Raw genomic sequence first — 19,668 nt, 5'->3', positions numbered from 1 at the left:
TTAGAATATAACATTTATTATATGAGTATGGGTAAGAGAAACTATTTATTAGTTATTACTAGCCCTGGAAGATATTGCTCTGTGTCTACTCAGACCATTTTAAAGAAGAAAATACTAAGACTATTGTAATATCATCTGATCACTAGATTCTAGTATCCCCCTCCACCCCCCAGAGTTCTTTGGAACAAGGAAGAGGATAGAATAATATCCTGTCCCTTCCTGGCCTAATGGAACCGGTTCTATGGCCCTGATTTCCCTGAGATGAAGGATCTCCTGTTCCATGAGAGCCTGCTTGACTGGGGAGGTGGGAGTCGGGCATCAGATGAAATGTCGAGAAGGAGTGGATATGAATTCTAATGTCAGACCTATGTGAATCGTTTGAAGGACCCACTGGTCTGACGTGATCTGCTTCCATTGGGCGTGGAACAGCTGTAGACATCCTCCTATGGGAGCCGTCTGCTGATGGTCATTTATATCATCTGAAGGGTCTGGAACCAAACCCTCCGCGATAGAGACATTTGGAGAAGGACTGCTGGCGCCCTCTGTCACGAAAGGGTTGATGGTCATGAGACCTATCAGTGCCCTGATTAAAGGAACATTGGAAGGAACCAGAGGTGGAAGGCTGTTCCGTGTTCCAAAAGGGCTGCCTCCTGTAGGACTGGGGCCCCTTGCGATATGACTTCTTATTGACCGAAGGCATGACCTTCTTTTTGTCCTTATTTTCAATGGGGACAGGATCAAAGGCCTCCCCAAACAACTTGCTGCCCTTGAAGGGGGCAGAAGCAAGCTTCCACTTGGAGCGCATATCCAATGTCTGAGTCATAAAAGGCGTCGAATGGTGACATTAGAAGCTAGGGATCGGGATGCAAATTTGGCAGTGTTTGAGGTGGCGTCAGCATTGTACTCTGTGGCTGCAATGATCTTGTTAACATCCTGCCTCAATTTGGTATCCCCAGCTGGAAGCTGCAAGAAGCTGCCTTAACCATAGTAGTGCTGCCATGGGCAGGAAGGTCGAAGAAGCGGAAGTCTTAATGGCCCAAACTGCCACCTGATGAGTCTTATGGCAAGCATTTTCGGCCCTCTTGTCCTCTGCCTTGAGCCCCTCTAATAGCTCGGGGGGTGGCGAGAGTACTGAGGAGGAAGTGAGTGTCACCACTGGTGCATCCACGGGAGGCAGTTTCAGCAGGTCCTCCAGACTCGCATCCACTGTGTAGAGCTTCTTATCATTACCACTGGGAGTAGCAAGGGTACCAGGCTGTGCCCATTGCTTTTGCATTACATTTAGAAATAATTTTGGAACTGGCACAATTTCCTGTGTTGGTTCTGGCTCCTCAAAGAGTCCCTCACTGAGGTTCTCGTGAGAGGGAGCAACCGGGGCAGGGGTGCTGGTACCCAAATGGGTCGAGGCTTTAGCCTTGTTCAAAATAGTCTTGAAATGAGCATGCTTGAAAAAGCCAGAAAAGGAAGGTTTGTCTGAAACAGCAGCCTCATCCCCAGAGAATTCGGGCTCAGGGCCCGGACTAATGTCCTCCTCCCAGTCCGAATCCTCACTAGCCAGAGAGGAGTGTGGAGACTGAGGTCGCTGGGCCTGAGAAACCTACTGAGCAGGCTCTGGGACTGGGGGCGGCCGGGTTTTGCGTGGGTGCTTGGCTCGCTGCAGCATGCCGGTCTCTATCCCCTGAGAGATGGCCAAGGCAATGACATCTTGCATCTCTATGGATAGGTCTGGTCCCTGATCCTCCAGAGGGCGTCCCCTAGATGGGGGCTGAATAGCCAGTTGCTGGGGTGCAAAGGGACCCACCGGGACCGACTCTTTCTCAGGGTCGGAGAGGCATGCAAATAGATCAGCTCGATCGGCCATTGAGGGCCCTGGAGAGGCCACCATGGCCATGGAAGCCGCAGAAGAAAATTCCTGGCCGTCATCCTCACTTTCAGACACCACATTCCTTTGTCTAGGTTGGACCTTGGGTGGCTGAACCCCAGGGGAAAACGGCCTGGAAGACTGGGCCTGTTGTTGTTGGGCCTTGGAGAATTGTTTTTCCAAGGCCTTCTGGCGTCTCAGACCGTCCCTATCTAGGCCTGAACCCTGTTTGGTCCCCTGCCTGGAATAGGACTTGCTTGCTCTAATTGCCTCCCTGGCTGCCTTGCCAGCTTGTCTGGTACAGGCCCTGCTGGTGGTTGGGTCTGGCTGTGGCTCCTCAGGGGCCTGTTCTGCCATGGCTGGGTGTGGGGATGCAAGGGCCAAATTTAGGACTTCCTCCCACTCACCACCTTACAGTTGGGAAGGTGCCTTAGTGCTCTAGCGAAGAGACACTGAAGGCAGGGAAGGCAAGGCTCAGCAGTCCTTGATGGCAATGAGCATATCAGCTCCCAGCACCCACACAGGTCAAATGCTGTGGAGTGTGACCTCGTAGGGCCACAAGCCTCCTCTGCCGCCCACTGCAGTTGTGTTGGTTAATGAAGACAAAACCCACCGGAATGACCGGTCAGGAAGGCTCCTGGGGGCGACCTGCAAGAGACAGGCAATCAGGCAGCTGTTGCAATTTTCACGGCAAAAACTAGGTCAAACAAAATGGCGGCCGTCACTTTTGTCCTTCTCAAAATGCCCACCGCAACGTCTGGCCTCCTTAAAATGGCCGTCCGCACTCACTGGAGAGTCCTAAGGCCTAACCGCTGGCTCCCTTAGAAACGCAGTCGGAAGCAGTGAAGGTCTCAGCAGGGAGAAAGATCGCAGCGGGATTGCTGATCGCGCCGGTGTCGGATTCCAACCCACGCGCCTCCACCAACAGCTGCCTGCAGCCTAACGGTGCCTGAGCGAGCCCAGGACACCGGAGAGGCGGAAAGTGGTGAGTTCCCAGGGAATTAAGGGGGAAACAACTCACCAAACCTGCTCACAATGATCCAAGGACGAAAGGAAAAAAGGGGAAAAATTTAAAAAGTGAAAGGAACAGAAACTCCAAGCAATATATAGGAATGAAGAGAAACTCGAAGTGCATCCACTGGGCTGACTGAATTGAAAAAATCTGAAGACTAGTCAGCACCAGAGGCGTGGCTTAAAGTTTCAATTGGGCAGATTGGCTGTATTTAACCCATGCTTGGCCTCTCCAAGCAGCACCCAGGAAAACTGAATATTCTAGGTCTAATGTTGATTTTATTTCATTGTTTGGTAATTCTTGATTATTTGGTAATATAGGACAGGATATTTTTGTTGTTTTATCATAGTTTTTAAAGCTTTACAAGGTAGTCCTCTACTTACAACAGTTCATTTACTGACCAAAGTTTCAATGGCATTGTAAAAAGTGATTGATGACTGTTTTTCACCATTATAGCATCTCCATGGTCATGGGATCAAAATTGAGATACTTGGCAACTAACTCTTATTTATGATGGTGCAGTCCTGGGATCATGTGATTTACCTTTTGGGACCTTCTTCCAAGGAAAGTCAATGGGGAAGGTAGATTAACAACCATTTATTACTTACTTGATAAATGTAGTGATTTATTTAACAATTGTGGCAACAAAGATTATAAAATGGGGCAAAATTCATTTAACGATTGTCTCACTTAGCAATATAAATTTTGGTTCAATTGTAGTTCTATGTTGAGGAGTACTTGTATTTACAGAAAGTGAGACTCTCAGAGCATGGTTTTATGTATCATTCATGCAGACAGGGCCAATTTGTTTCTTTTCTTAATAAAGGGGAAGAGTTCTGTATTTCTCCAGTTCCTGCAATTAGTTATGCCATAAAATTTTGCCATTTTCCAAATAAATTTCAATAATTCAATGCACCTACAAGCAAACTCAGGATTATGCCCAATTGAAAAAAAAATCACCATAAACAAAATTGGAATAGCAGCAACAAATACATTAGTTGCAGAACAGCTGTCTCCGTTGCTGAACAAGATGGTGTAGACTTTTCAAATTGTTGTATTAGCAAGGAATTTTAGAAATTACAGTCTGCATATCTGGGGCTCAAAAGGTTAGAAAAGAACTGATTTACAGACAGAGCTTTTGAAATGATCCATTAGCTGTGGTTTCTGAAGGCTGGCTCATTATTCTATTATTTGGGAAGGCGTCAAGGTGGAATTATGAAGTCAATAATGAAGGACAAATATCTTTCTACTTGTAAACCAAAAGTTATAGAACTGGAAGATGTAGATATCTCCTAAATTGACAATATGAGTTACCAAAAAGAATGGAGTCAATAAACCAAAGAATTTCGAAGATAAGCCTTTTCATTTTCATCAATACAAAAAGTATCCTGAATGTGTCCAATAATCCAATGGCAAAAGCCTGTATTAATATAGTGTACAATGTTTTTTTTCTGATTGGAATACTGATAAATGATTTCTGTAACTCGAGTCTAACTATATATTAACAATAGCACTTAGATTTATATACCTCTCCATAGTGCTTTACAGCACTGAATAGTTTACAGTGTCAGCATATTTTCCCCAACAATCTGGGATCTCATTTTACCAACCTCAGAAGGACAAAAGGCTGACTCAACCTTCAGTCAGTCAGGATCTAACTCCTGGCTGTGGGCAGAATTAGCTTGCAATACCGCATTTTAACCACTGCATCCCCATGGCTTTGAACTGACATGTTTCATCCAGAAATGTTATAACCAGAAACGTAAAGAAATTAAACAAGCTATTCACTTCTTTGTAGGGCCTAATGTTTTGCACAATGAAATAATGGATATCCTACAAAATTGGGTTTGATGGCAGCTGTCCGGAACTTAATATTAACTTTTAAAACCCTTGAAGTTAGGACTTGACTATCCAAGAATCTGTTGCTTTCTTCTTCAAATATTATTGTTTTTACAGTATCTCATCTGATTTTTTAAAAATTCCTAAAAGGTTTTCCTAAAGTCACAAATATTCACTGAACCCATTTGTCCACATATGTAAGAAAAGCTTTTTTCTTATGTTGTTCTCCAAGTACAAAATGTACTTCATCCAGGTATCTCTTAATGTTCCCTTTTAAATAATATTTAAATTCTACTGTTCTACTTTGAAAGTTTTATTTCAAATTATTTATGCAATGGTTTGGTGTTCTTAGCAAAAAGATGTTCCAAAGTATTAATAAATTAACTATTCAGATTATAGGATTTATATAATGCATTTTAAATGGGACCCTAATGGTGCTTTTCACATTAAGAATCTACACCAGTTCAGCTTCAACAAAGATCTATTACTGTACAAGATGCTCTCAAAACCATCATTCTTGGATTCTTAATATTTTAGTTGAAAGTCTGCAGACGGCTGTCATTTCTGAAACATTAGCCAGATTTTTCTATTGATTTTGTCCTGAATTTCAAGATGGCTTTTCTTATATTTTTGTATACTGCAGATTGTATACTGGAACTCTATTTGGCTTAATAAAGGCCAAAGGCCATTACCCTTATCATGGATTGCTATTTTTAAAAAAAGAATAAAAACATTAAGTTCAATAGCCTTTACTTTCAATGATCAGATGCTTTCAAGAAACTGGGTACATATTTTATAAACACTGTATTTCAAATTATGGCTCAATGTATATAAAAACTGTTGGGTGCAGCACCACTTGACTTTGGATGATCTAAAAAAATGTAAAGCAGACTCTTTGCATTCAGAGATGAGGGACTACCAGGAAATCCCAGGGCTATAGGCTAATCTTGGGAGTAAAAATAATTCAAGATGACAATACAGTACAACATTAACTTCCATACTATTGCCAAGGAAAAAAAAACATGGATGTGTTCACATATCATGAGTAGAACCTGACTAAATAAAATCATTATTTTTTAAACAATGAAGAGTATTGTAGACTCAATAAAATGGCTTTCCTTTCTTTTTATGATCTATGTTCCTTCTGAATGTGGATGAGGATATAAATAGATAAAAGTATTTTTTAAAGTGTTGTTTCAACTCCCCACTTTACTTTATAGTTCTGCTATTGTTTGGTAGCTTCCCATCCAATTAATGGACTAGGTTTGGTCCTGCTTAGCTTGTTAAGACTGCCCAGGGTCAGTTAGGTGCGGCCATTTAGCTTCAGTAAGTCTTAAGAGAAAATAAAGGTCGGAAACAAATGATAAATAAATATACCTTTATTAAATGATAACATAGGTCGTCTGCTGAATAGAATCCATGTCAAATGCAGCAGATAAATAACATTGAGGAAAGGGTAATTTTTGGCTTACTCTCCAATCCTAAAATATCTACTTGGAGTTGAGGGAAGCATTTTTTAACTTCTGCAAAGTTGTTCTCAGATTAACATGTCTAAAATCATTCTCACCCCCAGACTAAAAACAGAGTGAATATTGTATGTTGTGTTTTAAATCCAGCAGGCCAAAATGTTTTCAGATGTTTGAAGAAACCCTCAAGAAAAGAAATAAAATTTTCTGTTCCTCACAAAAAATCTTACAGAGATTTCTGAAAGGAGCCTATTTTTTAAAGGAGCCTATTATAGTTCTAAATTTACTTGCAACTTATTGAATGTCAACTCCATTTGTATAACTACCAGTTTGCTGACAATAGTCTTAACCTACCAACCTTTGCAAAGCTTAATTGGAAAGCTCTGTACACACATAATTGAAATGCTCATAGGAAAGTTGGTGAGTTTAACAGTGCATTTGTTAGTTTTTAGGGAAAAAACCCCAAGAAAACTGTAATATACTAAAAGAAATTGGCTGCATGGACCCGTTTTAAGACTCATTCCTATCCCCCCCCCCAAAGAGTGGCAAGTGATATATTTCTAAATGAGGCACACTATTATAGTCAAGTTTTTAACTAACATAGCAATATGGATATTATTCTAAAGAACAAAACTCCTTATGTTCACAATGAAAACAAAAAATCTACTATTTATTTATCAAATCACCTGAGTTTATTAATAATAAAAACAGACACTCAGAGACATCTGATTGTGTTACAAGACATCCTTGACATACATATGGTATGGGTTAATTCCTCAGCTATGGGTAAACATTAACACTCATAAGGAAGATTACATGTTTCCAAATGGACTTTCTACACATCTCCCTTTTCTCCAATCTGAAATTGTACCTAAAGGCTATATTTTTAATAAATCTGCAACCAAGGAACAAATATCTGACAATGTTGATCTGCATTCCTGAACTTGGAATCCTCCAGACATGTTGGGATTGTAATGTCCAAAATCCGCAGATACCCAACAAATTTTGAGAGTTGTAGTGTCATCACAACTGAAGGCATCAGCTCTGAGAAGGCTGGTGTGGACTGGTAAAGAGTAGAGCAGTAACTTACCCCAAAGGTGTTATATTCTACCTGGATCTTCTTGTGACAATACAATGAAAGGTTCAACTTCTTTATTTCAAGTATGCTTTCTCTTGACTGAGTCAATGGAACCCAAAGAGCAAAGATTCTTTTCTTTGCACTATTATATTCTTTTTCTACCCATAACAATATGAACTACAGAGCAGAACTTATATAAGGAAAGACATTTATGTTGCTGAGCAGCCCCTGAATGCAGAGTTTGTTTTCTCAGCTACCCACCATTTTTCATTTTTCTTAATGGAAAACGTCCCTAAGACTGAAGAATGATTTCTGGGTACAAAACAGAGGAAAGCTTCAATAAAGCCACAAGCTCTTTGTGAGGTTCACACATGACAGTCAGTTTTATAACACCACGCCTTCCAAGCAAACAGTACTGCAGACATTTTTTCCCCCCAAGCCATTATTCCTAGTCACAGTCTTCCTGGTTGAATTAATTATGATGCCACAGCAGGACATATGGTACATACCCTCACCAACTGGACAATGTATCTATCTCCCATGTGTCTTTAATTTAGGAGGTGGCTTGAACCCCCAAATGCCAACAGCTCCACCGGTTTCTATTCTCACACCTCGCCAATTATAGGTGTTCCTGATCTAAAGTCTTCATCTTTCTGTACCGGTAAAAGATTTCCAGATTCTGGCAGAAGGCTGGATCCAAACCCTTACTTGCCTTCCACCTAATCTGCGTTCAGATCCTGCTGCCTTTTAAGAAAAGCCACAGCTCCAGGGCAGAGGAAGGAAGGACTCCAGCCTTCCTGAGGCGGGAGCACATACTCAGAACCCTGCAGTCTGAAATCCTGTCCCCATCAATCCTAGAAGGCAGCTCCTTCGTTCCAGCTCTTTATTTCGGGTCAGGGTTGCCAAAGGCGGATTGGGGATTGTTTTTCCCCTCCTTGCTCTCTTCGCATTCCCACAACAGGCGTTTGCCGCCCATCTCTGCCCGGAGCTCGGCATCTTGCTCTACTTCTCCTCTCTCCCTTTTCACCCAACCTCGACTCTTTCTCTCCATTTTCGGGAAGGCGTCCACTCCACACGAAACCACCCACAGCAAGCACAAGCAGCCATTCGACTCGCTGCAGACACGCTGCTTGCTCGGAAAGGCAGGAGGAGACGGCGGGCAAACGCCAGGAGAGGAAAAGGGCCGAGGCATCCCCGCATCTACACACCTCGCTCCTACGCCCCGGATAACGCATCTCGTTATGGATGGAGATGGCACAATCCCGTTGCAAAATAAAATAAACAAAAATAAATTAAAAAATCAAAGAAAAGGGAAGGGGTTGCAATTCTCCCCTCACGGTCCCTCCTCAGCCTGCCGTTTGAACACACCTTTCAAGCCAACAGACCCAAGTTCTGATTTCCTACAGCAGCAGCTGGCTCGGCTACAGCCACGATGTGCAAAACTGCACGGGAATAAATCCAAATACCATTCGGCCACTATCCTTGTGAGCGCTCTCGTGTGCACACACATACGCATCAGCACACCCAGGATCACCCCTTTCTTCTAGGGCTATAGGTAGACCTCCTCCGGCGAATTTATGCCGCCCTCCTCTTTCATCTGGAACGAAGGAAGATTGGCACGGGGGGGGGGGTGTAGGAAGGGGAAGGAGGGGGAAAGCAGCTGCCCAAAATGGGGTGACGGCGCCGCCGGCTAAGTCTTACCCAGCAGCAGCAGCTTGAGTTCTCGGCGGGCGTCCCGCTTGTCTCGGCGGAGCTGCCTCTCGATCTCATCGTTGATCCTCCTGGCTTCCTTGGCTTCCTCGCTCAGGCAGCACGCCATGATGGACTCCAGAGTCATTCTTCCGAGCTGGTTCAGGCGCAGCCCCCACCCCCACCCCCCGAAAAACACGCAGACCCCCGAGCCACAAGCGCCGGAAAGCTCTCCCGCTCCTCAGTGGGAGCGCCCCTCCCGTCGGCAGGCGAGCCCCGGGGAGAACCCTGGCTGATAATACGCGGAGACGCCCGGGCACCTCCGCCCCGGGCAGGTATCCCCCCCACCTACAATCCCCCACCAAGCCTGCCTTCGGAAACCCTCACCGCTTCCGAGTCCTCCTCTCCCTTCAATCCTGCGCCAAACCGCGGAGAAACATCCGCCCAGGCAGAACCAGCAGCAGAAGCAGCAAGCGCGCTGCCCGGCAGAAAGCAAAAGCGCCCAGCTTGCAAACAACCCCGCTTTCCAACCCCTCCCTCTATTCGTGCGCTGCCGCCGCCGCCTCCTCCTCTCGGCTTCCTCTCCCGACTCTCTGGCAAACCGCGCGGCTCTTCCCTTCTCCGCCTGGAAGCCTCTAACGGCTGCACCCGAAGCCGCCCTCCGCTCCGAGCCCGTCCATTTCCTTCGCTTTCTCCCCGCTTCCCCCCCTCCCCCCGCTGCCTTTTCCCGAAGGCGGCGGCTCCCGAGGGTCCCGCGGAGGAGACACGGCTTCTGCCCTGACCTCGCGAAACCCTCCGGACTGCTTCTTGGAAAGCCAACTTCCCTCGCTAGGGAGCCTGAGGGCGAAGAGATAGGGAGGGGAGGGGAAAGAGAGAGAGATGGCTGCGCTTGCTTGTCTTCGAAGGCGGCGGCGGCGGCAGCGACAGCCAGGGAGGGCCAGCTCTTCCTTTCTCGGTTCCGCCTTTCCTTTGGTGTAAGAAACGGGGGTGGGTACCGCGGGAGGCGGGGTGGGAGGCAGAGACTGGTGCATATACTGTGCAGCCAGACGGATTTCAGTAGCTCAGCTCTCCGGGCGTGGTAAGGCAGGAATATGGCGGATCTTTTCTCTTGCTTTCTGTTCTGCGCGCACCCCCCTCTCCCCGAAATGAAATCCCAGGGAAGTGGAAGCTTCACACCCTCCGCTTCGCACTGCAGCGCCCGCAGTCACAGAGGGAGGACCGAGCCCTTTTTCCCCACCCCCGCGAAGGCTGCAAGTAATGCATTACTATGGGCGTCGCTATTATACTCTAGGGCAGGGGGCTGCCGCTTGAGGAAACACAAAACCTTCGAATTTTATAGTTTTAAATCTCGCCTCCCCTTCTTCAGCTCTGTATTCCTTCCTCTTGCCCCTTCCACGATATCGTGTGTATGGCGAACCTTCGCTTTCTCTTATTTTTAAAAGAATCAGGGGCGTTGTTGGGAGAAAGGAGGCTTAATGGATCAGGCGAATTGCGTGGGGATAAATCCGGTTCTTCAGAAATATTATGTCTGAGGTTAGAGGAGCGTCACCAAGGGAATTACCTATTATTTTTATATTTTGTTAGATTTATATCCTACCTTTCCTGCTCCAAGCAGTACGGCTAGCACTCCTATGAGATTTCCTGACAACAACCCTGTGAGATAGGTTGGTTGGGAAACTGAGTGACCCAAGATTAACTGGTCTGAGCACAGCTTTTTCCACAATGTTGGGAATAATAGTAATTGAACTGCATTGGTTCATTATTTATTATATTTCCGGTGAGCAAAACAGACTTTATGATGTTTAAATGACTCCACTTACCAGATGGTGAAAGTTTAAACCAGACCATTTCCATATCTGTTTTCTTCTATGGTGACTGTCGCTGAGGTCCAAAGTTGTAGCTAAGGCCTACCCTATATGCAGTTAAGATTCTTGTGTAAGATAAAATAAAATAAATAGTCTGGGATTGACTAACATAAATCACTACTGAGTGGACCTAATCTGCTTTACTTTTTTCTCTTGGAAACTAGAATACTTCAAATAACTGAATGAAGATAATCAGAATATACAAATGCTTACTTGAAGATTATGGCTCCAGAAAGAGTTGTTGTTGGTTTGATCTGCAAAATCTTGGTCTGCAAAAATTAGAGACATTAGAATAATCTTAAAACCCTCACCATTGTCAGCACTTAATGATGTTACAGTATAGGCACAGCAATCAAAAATTTGACACCCTTATGCCAGAAAGTGATTCTCACACAGCCAATTTTTTGCAAGTGAATTACACCACTATTTTCATGTGATGACCCAGTACAGATGGGACTATGAAATTGGAAGGAGTTGAGCTCAACAGGATATTTTACCTTCATGTCTTACATGGCTTTCCAGATATTACATAATTATAATGAGCAAACTGGACTCAGTTAATTAACAATTTCATAACTATTTGGTTTAGAGGAAAGATAAGCATGCGAGGAACATGTATTTACAAAATATATAAAATGGGACATGCAAGATTTTTTTATTTTGTACCTATAAGAAATTGATCAAGCTTCCCTTGATTTGTGCTGTTGCTGGGCAACATCCGTGTAGAGCTGCCACTTTAGGTCTGTTCTTTAAGTGACCTGCTACTATTCTTAGACTGTAGAGTTAAGTCCATAGTTTATATCTTTTTTTTGGTAAGAAAGAAAACTGCCCAACACCAATATATATTTTGAAAGAGAAAGATTAAAGGAACACTTGCATAATTTCAGGGTGACATTACAACCTGAATCTATATGAGAATTTCTACAACTACCTGCCAAAACAATTTTATTGAAATAAATGTACATTTTATCTTCCATGTTTAACTGCCAAACTTAAGCATAAACCATTCCCACATTATGCTGGAGTAAAGTTTCAACAAATTTAGGCTTCGCCAATCACTACTTTGATGAATTCTAACAATTTGGAACATAAAGATTAGCAACGCAACAGTGGTGATAAACAGTATTAATATCGATAAAACTAATGATAAAAGTCATCTTCTATGGCAAATTGTAAAATCCTGAGCAAGTTATGAAAATATATTTTCATTTGGGAAAAAGGTAGTATGGCTTAAATACTATATACGGTATACATACACATATAAGAATTGAGCCTCTTCTAGTAAAAAGCTTGAAAAAACAGATGGTTTATTGTGGACCTCTTAAAAGGGCACAGAACAAGGAAATAGAATGCTTACATATCTATGCAGACTCATGATTGATTATATCTTGATGTGATCTCATTCCTATTCTGACCATTGCAGCTTGGTTTCTGATCATTAGCTCTGCTGGTGGGAGCTGATGAGAGGGGGAAACCAACAATATGAAAAGAAGGCCTTTACCATTTTAAAATTTGTTACATACATTTATAGTTTGGTTGGCTAAAATCCACTCATTTAATCACGAGAGAAAACATCCAGAATCCAGATTCATTAGGGTTTGATCTTAAAAGAACAATCTAACGATAACATACAAATATTTAGTATTTTTAAGTTCTTCCTTTTTATTGAGGTATCAGTTCTAAGGCATCTTCTCTAATCTAGGACCTCCAAATTAATACCTGCAGGGAGATTGGAATGAGATTGGACCACCCCTCCTTCTATATACATACATACACATACATATATACATACAATAGTTTTGATCTTCAACTTTTCAACTAGATGCTTTTGTTTGTGATATTTATGAGCAACACTTGTTTTCATTGTATAAAAAAAATAAAACATCACTTAGTGATCTTATCAGCGTGTAGCTGTAAGAAACAATTAGGTTGGTTCGCTTTCTCTGGTAGGATAGAAGCTGCAATCATATTTAGCTTAGTTGAAAAGAAATGTGATTTCTACAAATCAAAATCTACAAATCTACATTTGAATCTTCCTGAAGCTAGGATTGGAGCTGCTGGAGAGAAGGAGGGGGTGAGTCACAAGACAAAGACACTGAGGTGGGGGCCCGCGGGCCTAACGGCGCGCGAATCATATATCTATAAACCAAAATAGCAATAATACATTCTGGATTAGTGTGTTTGAGATTGTGATTTTATTTATTTCAAAATGACTGGCTTAGTTCAATGTAATAGCTGTTTTGCACCTGTCTTTCGCAGTACTCTTTTCAAATTTGGATACTGTCCCCTTTGTAAACAAATTACGAGTCTACATAGGCAGATTACCTATCTAGAATCTGTAATCTGTGCTCTCCAAGCAGAAACTAGGTGTCTACGTCAGCCATTCCACTCTATGGTGAAGCCACACTATCAGCCCCCTCTACCACAAAGATCTTGCAGGAGAAGAGCTGTCTGGACAACTGTGGGATCTGGCAGGTTGAGAGCTGTGAACCATAAACCCAAAGCTTTTGCTGTGACCCAGCAAAACAGATATAGTGCCCTTGCTGACCTTAATGGGGACACTAAAGAGATAGGTCAAGGCAGTTGTGATAATGATGACTCAAATAAGCAGGGGATCGTGGTCCAAAACGAAGAACTTTCTTCGGAAAGGCGAAAAGGGGAACCAGGTATCACACATCAGTCGCAGAAGAAGATCAAGGTATGTAAAAAGAGAAGTCACCTTCTGGTTGGTGATTCAATCGTAAGAGATGTTAATTTAGGAGAGGATACGGAGGTTTTAAAAGAGGTCAGGTGTCTGCCAGGTGCTACTGCCAGCAGAGACAAGAGGCGTATTCTTAAGATAGTCAAGAATGCAAGTAAGGACTGTGACGTTGATGCTATTATACATCTTGGCACTAATGATCTATCCCAGAAAGATGTACTTTCTGTGCAGAATGATTTCCAGAACTTGGGGTATGAACTTAATAGTATAGGTTGTAGGCTTATCTTTTCAGAGGTTTTACCTGTATATAAGGAACAAAAAGGGAAGGGCCAGCGTGTAGCAGAGTTTAATGTTTGGCTAAAGGAGTGGTGTAAAAGGGAAGGCTTTGGTTTTATTAGTCATGAAGCCTGTAGCTGGTCCAATGAAAAACTGTACAAAAGAGATGGGTTGCACCCATCCAAGAAAGGAACTGAGTTACTTGGCATTAAATTCACAGATTTTCTTGATAAACATTTAAACTGAAGAGCGGGGACAGAGAATTAATAGATACAGAACATCTCTGTCCCCAGCAAACTAAAATTCATAGGGTTATAAATGCATGTAACATAGATGTGTGTGTGGGTAAGATTATCACTCCTGCTGTCAAGCAAAACCAAGCATGTAATAGTGATTGTCATACCATGTGCATGAATCACACAAGTGGCAAGAAAATAGGGGCAGTCAGGCATAATACAGGTTATGTAGACAGTAAACACAAGGTCAATCAAAATGGACTCAAACGTCTATATACCAATGCACAGAGCATGAGGAATAAACAGGGAGAATTAGAAATTCAAGTAAAAGTGGGCAGATATGATATTATTGCCATTACAGAAACTTGGTGGGATGAAACTGACAAATGGAACATACAGCTAGAAGGATTTAAATTATTTAAAAGAAATAGACCAAATAAAAGAGGAGGTGGAGTTGCACTATATATAAGAAATAACTATGTCTCTACAGAAATAGAGCACAACAATAATGAGAACTATCTTGAATGCATTTGGGTCAATATTAAAGGTTGTGGGGGAAATGACATTGCCATAGGTCTATACTACAGGCCACCCAACCAAGCAGAGGAAGAAGATGAACTTTTTGCTAGTCAGCTAACTAAGGTATGTAGGAAGCACACCACAATAGTAATGGGAGATTTTAACTACCCTGACATCAACTGGGAAACAAACTCTGCACCAAGTGGAAGATCCAATAGGTTCCTAACAAACCTAGCAGACAACTTTGTTTTCCAAAAAGTAGAGAAGGAAACAAGGGGATCAGCCATACTGGACTTAATTCTCACTAACAGAGAGGAAATGATAGAAGGTGTTGAAGTCATAGGAACCCTGGGGGCAAGTGACCATGCAATATTGGAATTCAACATTATCCAAACACAAGTAGTAGAACAAAGTCAAACTAGAGTCTTGGACTTTAAGAAAGCTAATTTCAATAAACTTAGAGAGAGCTTGGGAAAAATTCCATGGATGAGAATCCTCGAGGGGAAAACAACTCAAGAAGCTTGGGAAATTTTGAAAAATGAGATTAGAAAAGCCCAGTCTAACACAATACCAATGAAGAAGAAAAACAACAGCTCCCAAAAGAAACCAGCATGGCTGCATAAACAACTATCTGACAAACTGAAAGACAAAAAAAGTAAGTATAAAAAGTGGAAGGAGGGGGACATAACTAAGGCAGAATATCAGCAAATAGCCCGAGCCTGTAAAGATGAAGTGAGGAAAGCTAAGGCTCACAATGAAGAAAGGCTTGCCACAAAAGTAAAAATTAACAAAAAAAGCTTCTTCCAACATGTTAAAAACAAGAAAAAAGTTAAGGAAACAATTGGTCCATTGCTAGGAGAAAGTGGCAAGAAGGTGACAAGCAACAGGGAGAAAGCAGAACTATTTAACTCATGTTTTGCATCTGTCTTTACACAAAGGGATAAAACAGTCCAACCTATCAAAAGCAGCACCACAAAATTAGGAACACAAATTGAAATAGGGAAGAAAATGGTAAGTGAGCACCTGTCTACCCTAGATGAGTTCAAATCACCAGGACCGGATGGATTACACCCCAGAGTTCTGAAGGAACTAGCAGACGAGATCTCAGAACCACTGAATTATATCTTTCAGAGATCCTGGAACACCGGGGAACTACCAGAGGACTGGAAAAGAGCTGATGTGGTTCCCATCTTCAAAAAAGGGAAAAAATTAGATCCAGGAAACTACAGACCTATCAGCCTAACCTCAATACCAGGAAAGATTCTGGAAAAAATAATCAAGCAACGAATTTGCGAACACCTAGAAGCAAACAAAGTAATAGCCAAAAGCCAACATGGATTTGTCAAAAACAGATCATGCCAGACTAATCTTATTGCATTCTTTGATAATGTGACAAAATTAGTGGACCAGAGGAATGCCGTTGATATAGTTTACTTGGACTTCAGTAAGGCTTTTGATAAGGTAGACCATAACCTACTACTAGATAAAGTAGAAGAATGTGGGTTAGACAGCATCACCACCAGATGGATTGGTAACTGGCTGACCAACCGCACTCAACGTGTAGTTCTCAATGGAACTGCATCTACATGGAGGGAAGTATGCAGTGGAGTACCCCAAGGCTCTGTTTTAGGCCCAGTACTCTTCAACATCTTCATCAATGATTTGGATGAGGGAATAAATGGGGAACTCATCAAATTTGCAGATGATACCAAGCTGGCAGGAATAGCCAACACTCCAGAAGATAGGCTTAAGATACAGAAGGATCTTGACAAACTTGAACATTGGGCACTATCTAATAAAATGAAATTCAATGGTGAAAAGAGTAAGGTTCTACATTTAGGCAACAAAAACGGAATGCACAGGTACAGTATAGGTGATACCTTACTCAGTAGTAGTAACTGTGAAAGGGATCTTGGAGTCCTAGTGGACAACCATTTAAATATGAGCCAGCAGTGTGCAGCAGCTGCCAAAAAAGCCAACACAGTTCTAGGCTGCATCAACAGAGGGATAGAATCAAGATCACGTGAAGTGTTAATACCACTTTATAATGCCTTGGTAAGGCCACACTTGGAATACTGCATTCAGTTCTGGTCGCCACGATGTAAAAAAGATGTGGAGACTCTAGAAAGAGTGCAGAGAAGAGCAACAAAGATGATTAGGGGACTGGAGACTAAAACATATGAAGAACGGTTGCAGGAACTGGGTATGTTTAGCTTAAGAGAAAGAAGGACTAGGGGAGACATGATAGCATTATTCCAATATCTCAGAGGTTGCCACAAAGAAGAGGGAGTCAAACTAGTCTCCAAAGCACCTGAGGGTAGAACAAGAAGCAATGGGTGGAAACTAATCAAGGAGAGAAGCAACTTAGAACTGAGGAGAAATTTCCTGACAGTGAGAACAATTAATCAGTGGAACAGCTTGCCTCCAGAAGTTGTGAATGCCCCAACACTGGAAGTCTTTAAGAAGATGTTGGATAGCTATTTGTCTGAAACGGTATAGGGTTTCCTGCCTAGGCAGGGGGTTGGACTAGAAGACCTCCAAGGTCCCTTCCAACTCTACTATTGTATTGTATTGTATTAAATTTCCTAGTGGGATGAATGCAAAAAACATTTTCTGGACTCAGTTTTGTTATGTAGTTCTTTTCTATGAATCCCGCTGTGACCCGTTTTACATTTATTCCCTATATTTGCCATTCTTCCTCTTCTCATTTTCTTCATTTTCTGTTCCAGATAGAAATCCTCCATGCCCTTTTTAATTTGTGCACCTCTTAGGTATCATGCAAACTGATTGTAAAGTATTATTTATTCCTGTAGTTAACTTCATTAAGAGTATTAAGTTTTTTCAGGGGACTCATATAAATGTGTTTTCACACAGTATTGGCAACTATCATGTAATAGCTTGTTGTTTAGAAACAGCCTTACCATTTATGCCAAGACTAACTCTTCCTTTAGGGTCAGCTTGGGACTGCATGGCCTCCATGACAACCATAGAGATATCTCCACTAATAACTAGCCAGATACGTGAGGCAAGGCACACTCTGCATTTGTTTTTTTCCACTTCCCGGCAAGAGCTGTAAGACATTCTCTTTGGGCTGATTTGTACCACTTAAGGGTAAAGGGCTAATGTGAGGTGTAGATTAATATATTCATATTACAGAGAAGATTTGCCCTTTGTTAAAGAATAATTTGTTTTAAGATACTGCTTTTCATGCAAAGTTCTTTAGCTATGATGGGAACATACAATGATGCCTATTTTTGTTATATTATGTCACTTTTCTTCCAATTTGTTAAACCCACTGAGCTTTGTATTACTGAACTGAACACCAGATATATTGTGAATTCAATTACACAAACTCTCTAAGAGTGTGTACCAAGGGCCTTCTCCCAAGAAAGAATAATTGTGTTTTTATACAAATGGTGGATATACTCATTTATTTTCAAGATCCACTAATGTGACATTAGTAATAAATTTTCAAACATTTTTTTAGTCTTCTAAAATGGCTTGACTTGGCTAGAATTGTTTAAGCATGGCTTGCTGAATATGTCACATCACATGCTAAGCTGTAATAATAGTTGGGTTGCCAGGTTATAGTTTAGCACTGATATGGGAATTTGGCCATGGTCTTTTAATGGAGGAGTTCATTGGAATCACAAAGAGTAGGTGCACAAATGTTTGTGATCCCTCAGTTAAAGGAACATGAATACCCATATCTGCATTAGTCACTGATAGAAGGGAAACATATTCTTTTTAGTAGTACAGTTGGAAGGCAATTTAGTCCACATTTCTTTATTAAGAAACTAAACTATACAAACAATGGCTTGTCATCTTTAAGTGAATCACTATGTACATGTTAAATGAGGGTGACGTGGTCACTATTTGCGACCTGCCAACTTTCTCAACCTTCAATAATCTCTGTAGGAGTGATCAGTAAGCAAGGACCACCTGTACTTCGTCATTAATTTACTGAAAATATCAGTTGGTGCTTCTGAAAGATTTGGACTATTACTTACTTTTCTGTTTTCCCATTTGATTTTTATTCATATGGGTTTTAAAACTGTAGTTGATTCTGCACATTACAGTACACTAAACTATAGTGTGGTTTGTTTGATTATAGAACATGATGTCTAAACAGAACCAACTGATGGCCCTAAAGATGGAGGTGTTTTTTAGACTATATTTCAGATGACAAGAAGATCCAAGCCAGGATTGCCTCTATTACTCATCCTAACTGAACTCACAAGTAAAGTGTAGCCTACTATACAAATCTGGAAAAAGTGTCCTCATCTCCACTCCACTTTGGTATGCTCTGACACTAGGTAGAATAGGTACTACTTTGTGAGATAGGTTTCTGGAATTTCTCTCTATTCATAATATTTGTAATCTGCTTTTCTCAAATATATATCTACTCAAGACAGTTTATTATAACTAAATCACAATAGGGAATTACAATTTTATTGTTATTGCTAACCTATTAAGTAAAAAAATTCTGCTTAATGAAGCTTGGTTTGCATGCCAGCAAAAGCAGATAACAGAGAATTTTTTTTAGTAGGACAACCTGTTAAATATATTAATGAAGACATGGGAACAGTTCTAAGTTTGCTTTCAATTAGTCATGTTTCTTCTTTAGATGGGACAATGGGACCATTGGGACATAGAGAAGGTCTTTACTGCTTTACTAGTGGTGGGTTGCAGGCGGTACACCCCGGTACGGGCATACCGGAGCCAACCTGGAGCACCGGATACCGTTCCAGTACGGTGCTCTGGAGGGCCCACCCCTCCCTCCCGAGCTCCTTACTGGTGTTTAAAGGCTTCTGTGCTTCCGTGCACGTGCATGGCGTATACAGCGCTTGTGCGATGCTCCGCAGAGCAGCTGGAGCGTCGCGGAGGCATTAAGATTTGAAACTCACCACTGAGCTTTACATACTAGGTAGGCTGTGTTGCAAAGTGGTTGGCTCTTAAGAAAATCTAAATTTGTTCTTTATTGTTCTATATGTGCCCATAATTGGAATTCAAAAGGTAATTATGGAATGTACAAATACAAATAGTTCTTACAAGTAGTCATACTTATGGTCTTAGATCAGAGGGGAGCAGAAATCCTGTAGCCCCTATCAAGGATTTCCTTTCCC

The 19,668-nt window shown here is 42.0% G+C and overlaps 1 protein-coding gene across 2 annotated transcripts in view; it reads right to left on the bottom strand.

Moving 5' to 3' along the window:
* Window positions 1–9,788, bottom strand: part of LOC309386550 (guanine nucleotide-binding protein G(q) subunit alpha) — a 102,573-nt gene extending 92,785 nt beyond the window's left edge. Inside the window, exon 1 of one of the 2 annotated variants that reach the window (XM_081942059.1) lies at window positions 9,333–9,788. Coding sequence is in view for 1 of the 2 variants with exons in the window: in XM_081942058.1 (XP_081798184.1) it covers window positions 8,958–9,093 (136 nt within the window). In the remaining variant the exon portion in view is untranslated. Of the gene's footprint in view, window positions 1–8,957; window positions 9,169–9,332 lie in introns of those variants that run through there. The other variant, XM_081942058.1, reaches the window with a different exon arrangement.
* Window positions 9,789–19,668: the final 9,880 nt, after the last annotated feature.

The sequence above is a fragment of the Natrix helvetica genome (assembly GCF_964273705.1).
Source record: "Natrix helvetica genome assembly, chromosome: 2".
Lineage (NCBI taxonomy): Eukaryota > Metazoa > Chordata > Lepidosauria > Squamata > Natricidae > Natrix > Natrix helvetica.
Note: the sequence above shows the minus strand (reverse complement) of the source record. Positions and strands in the feature narration are given on the sequence as shown.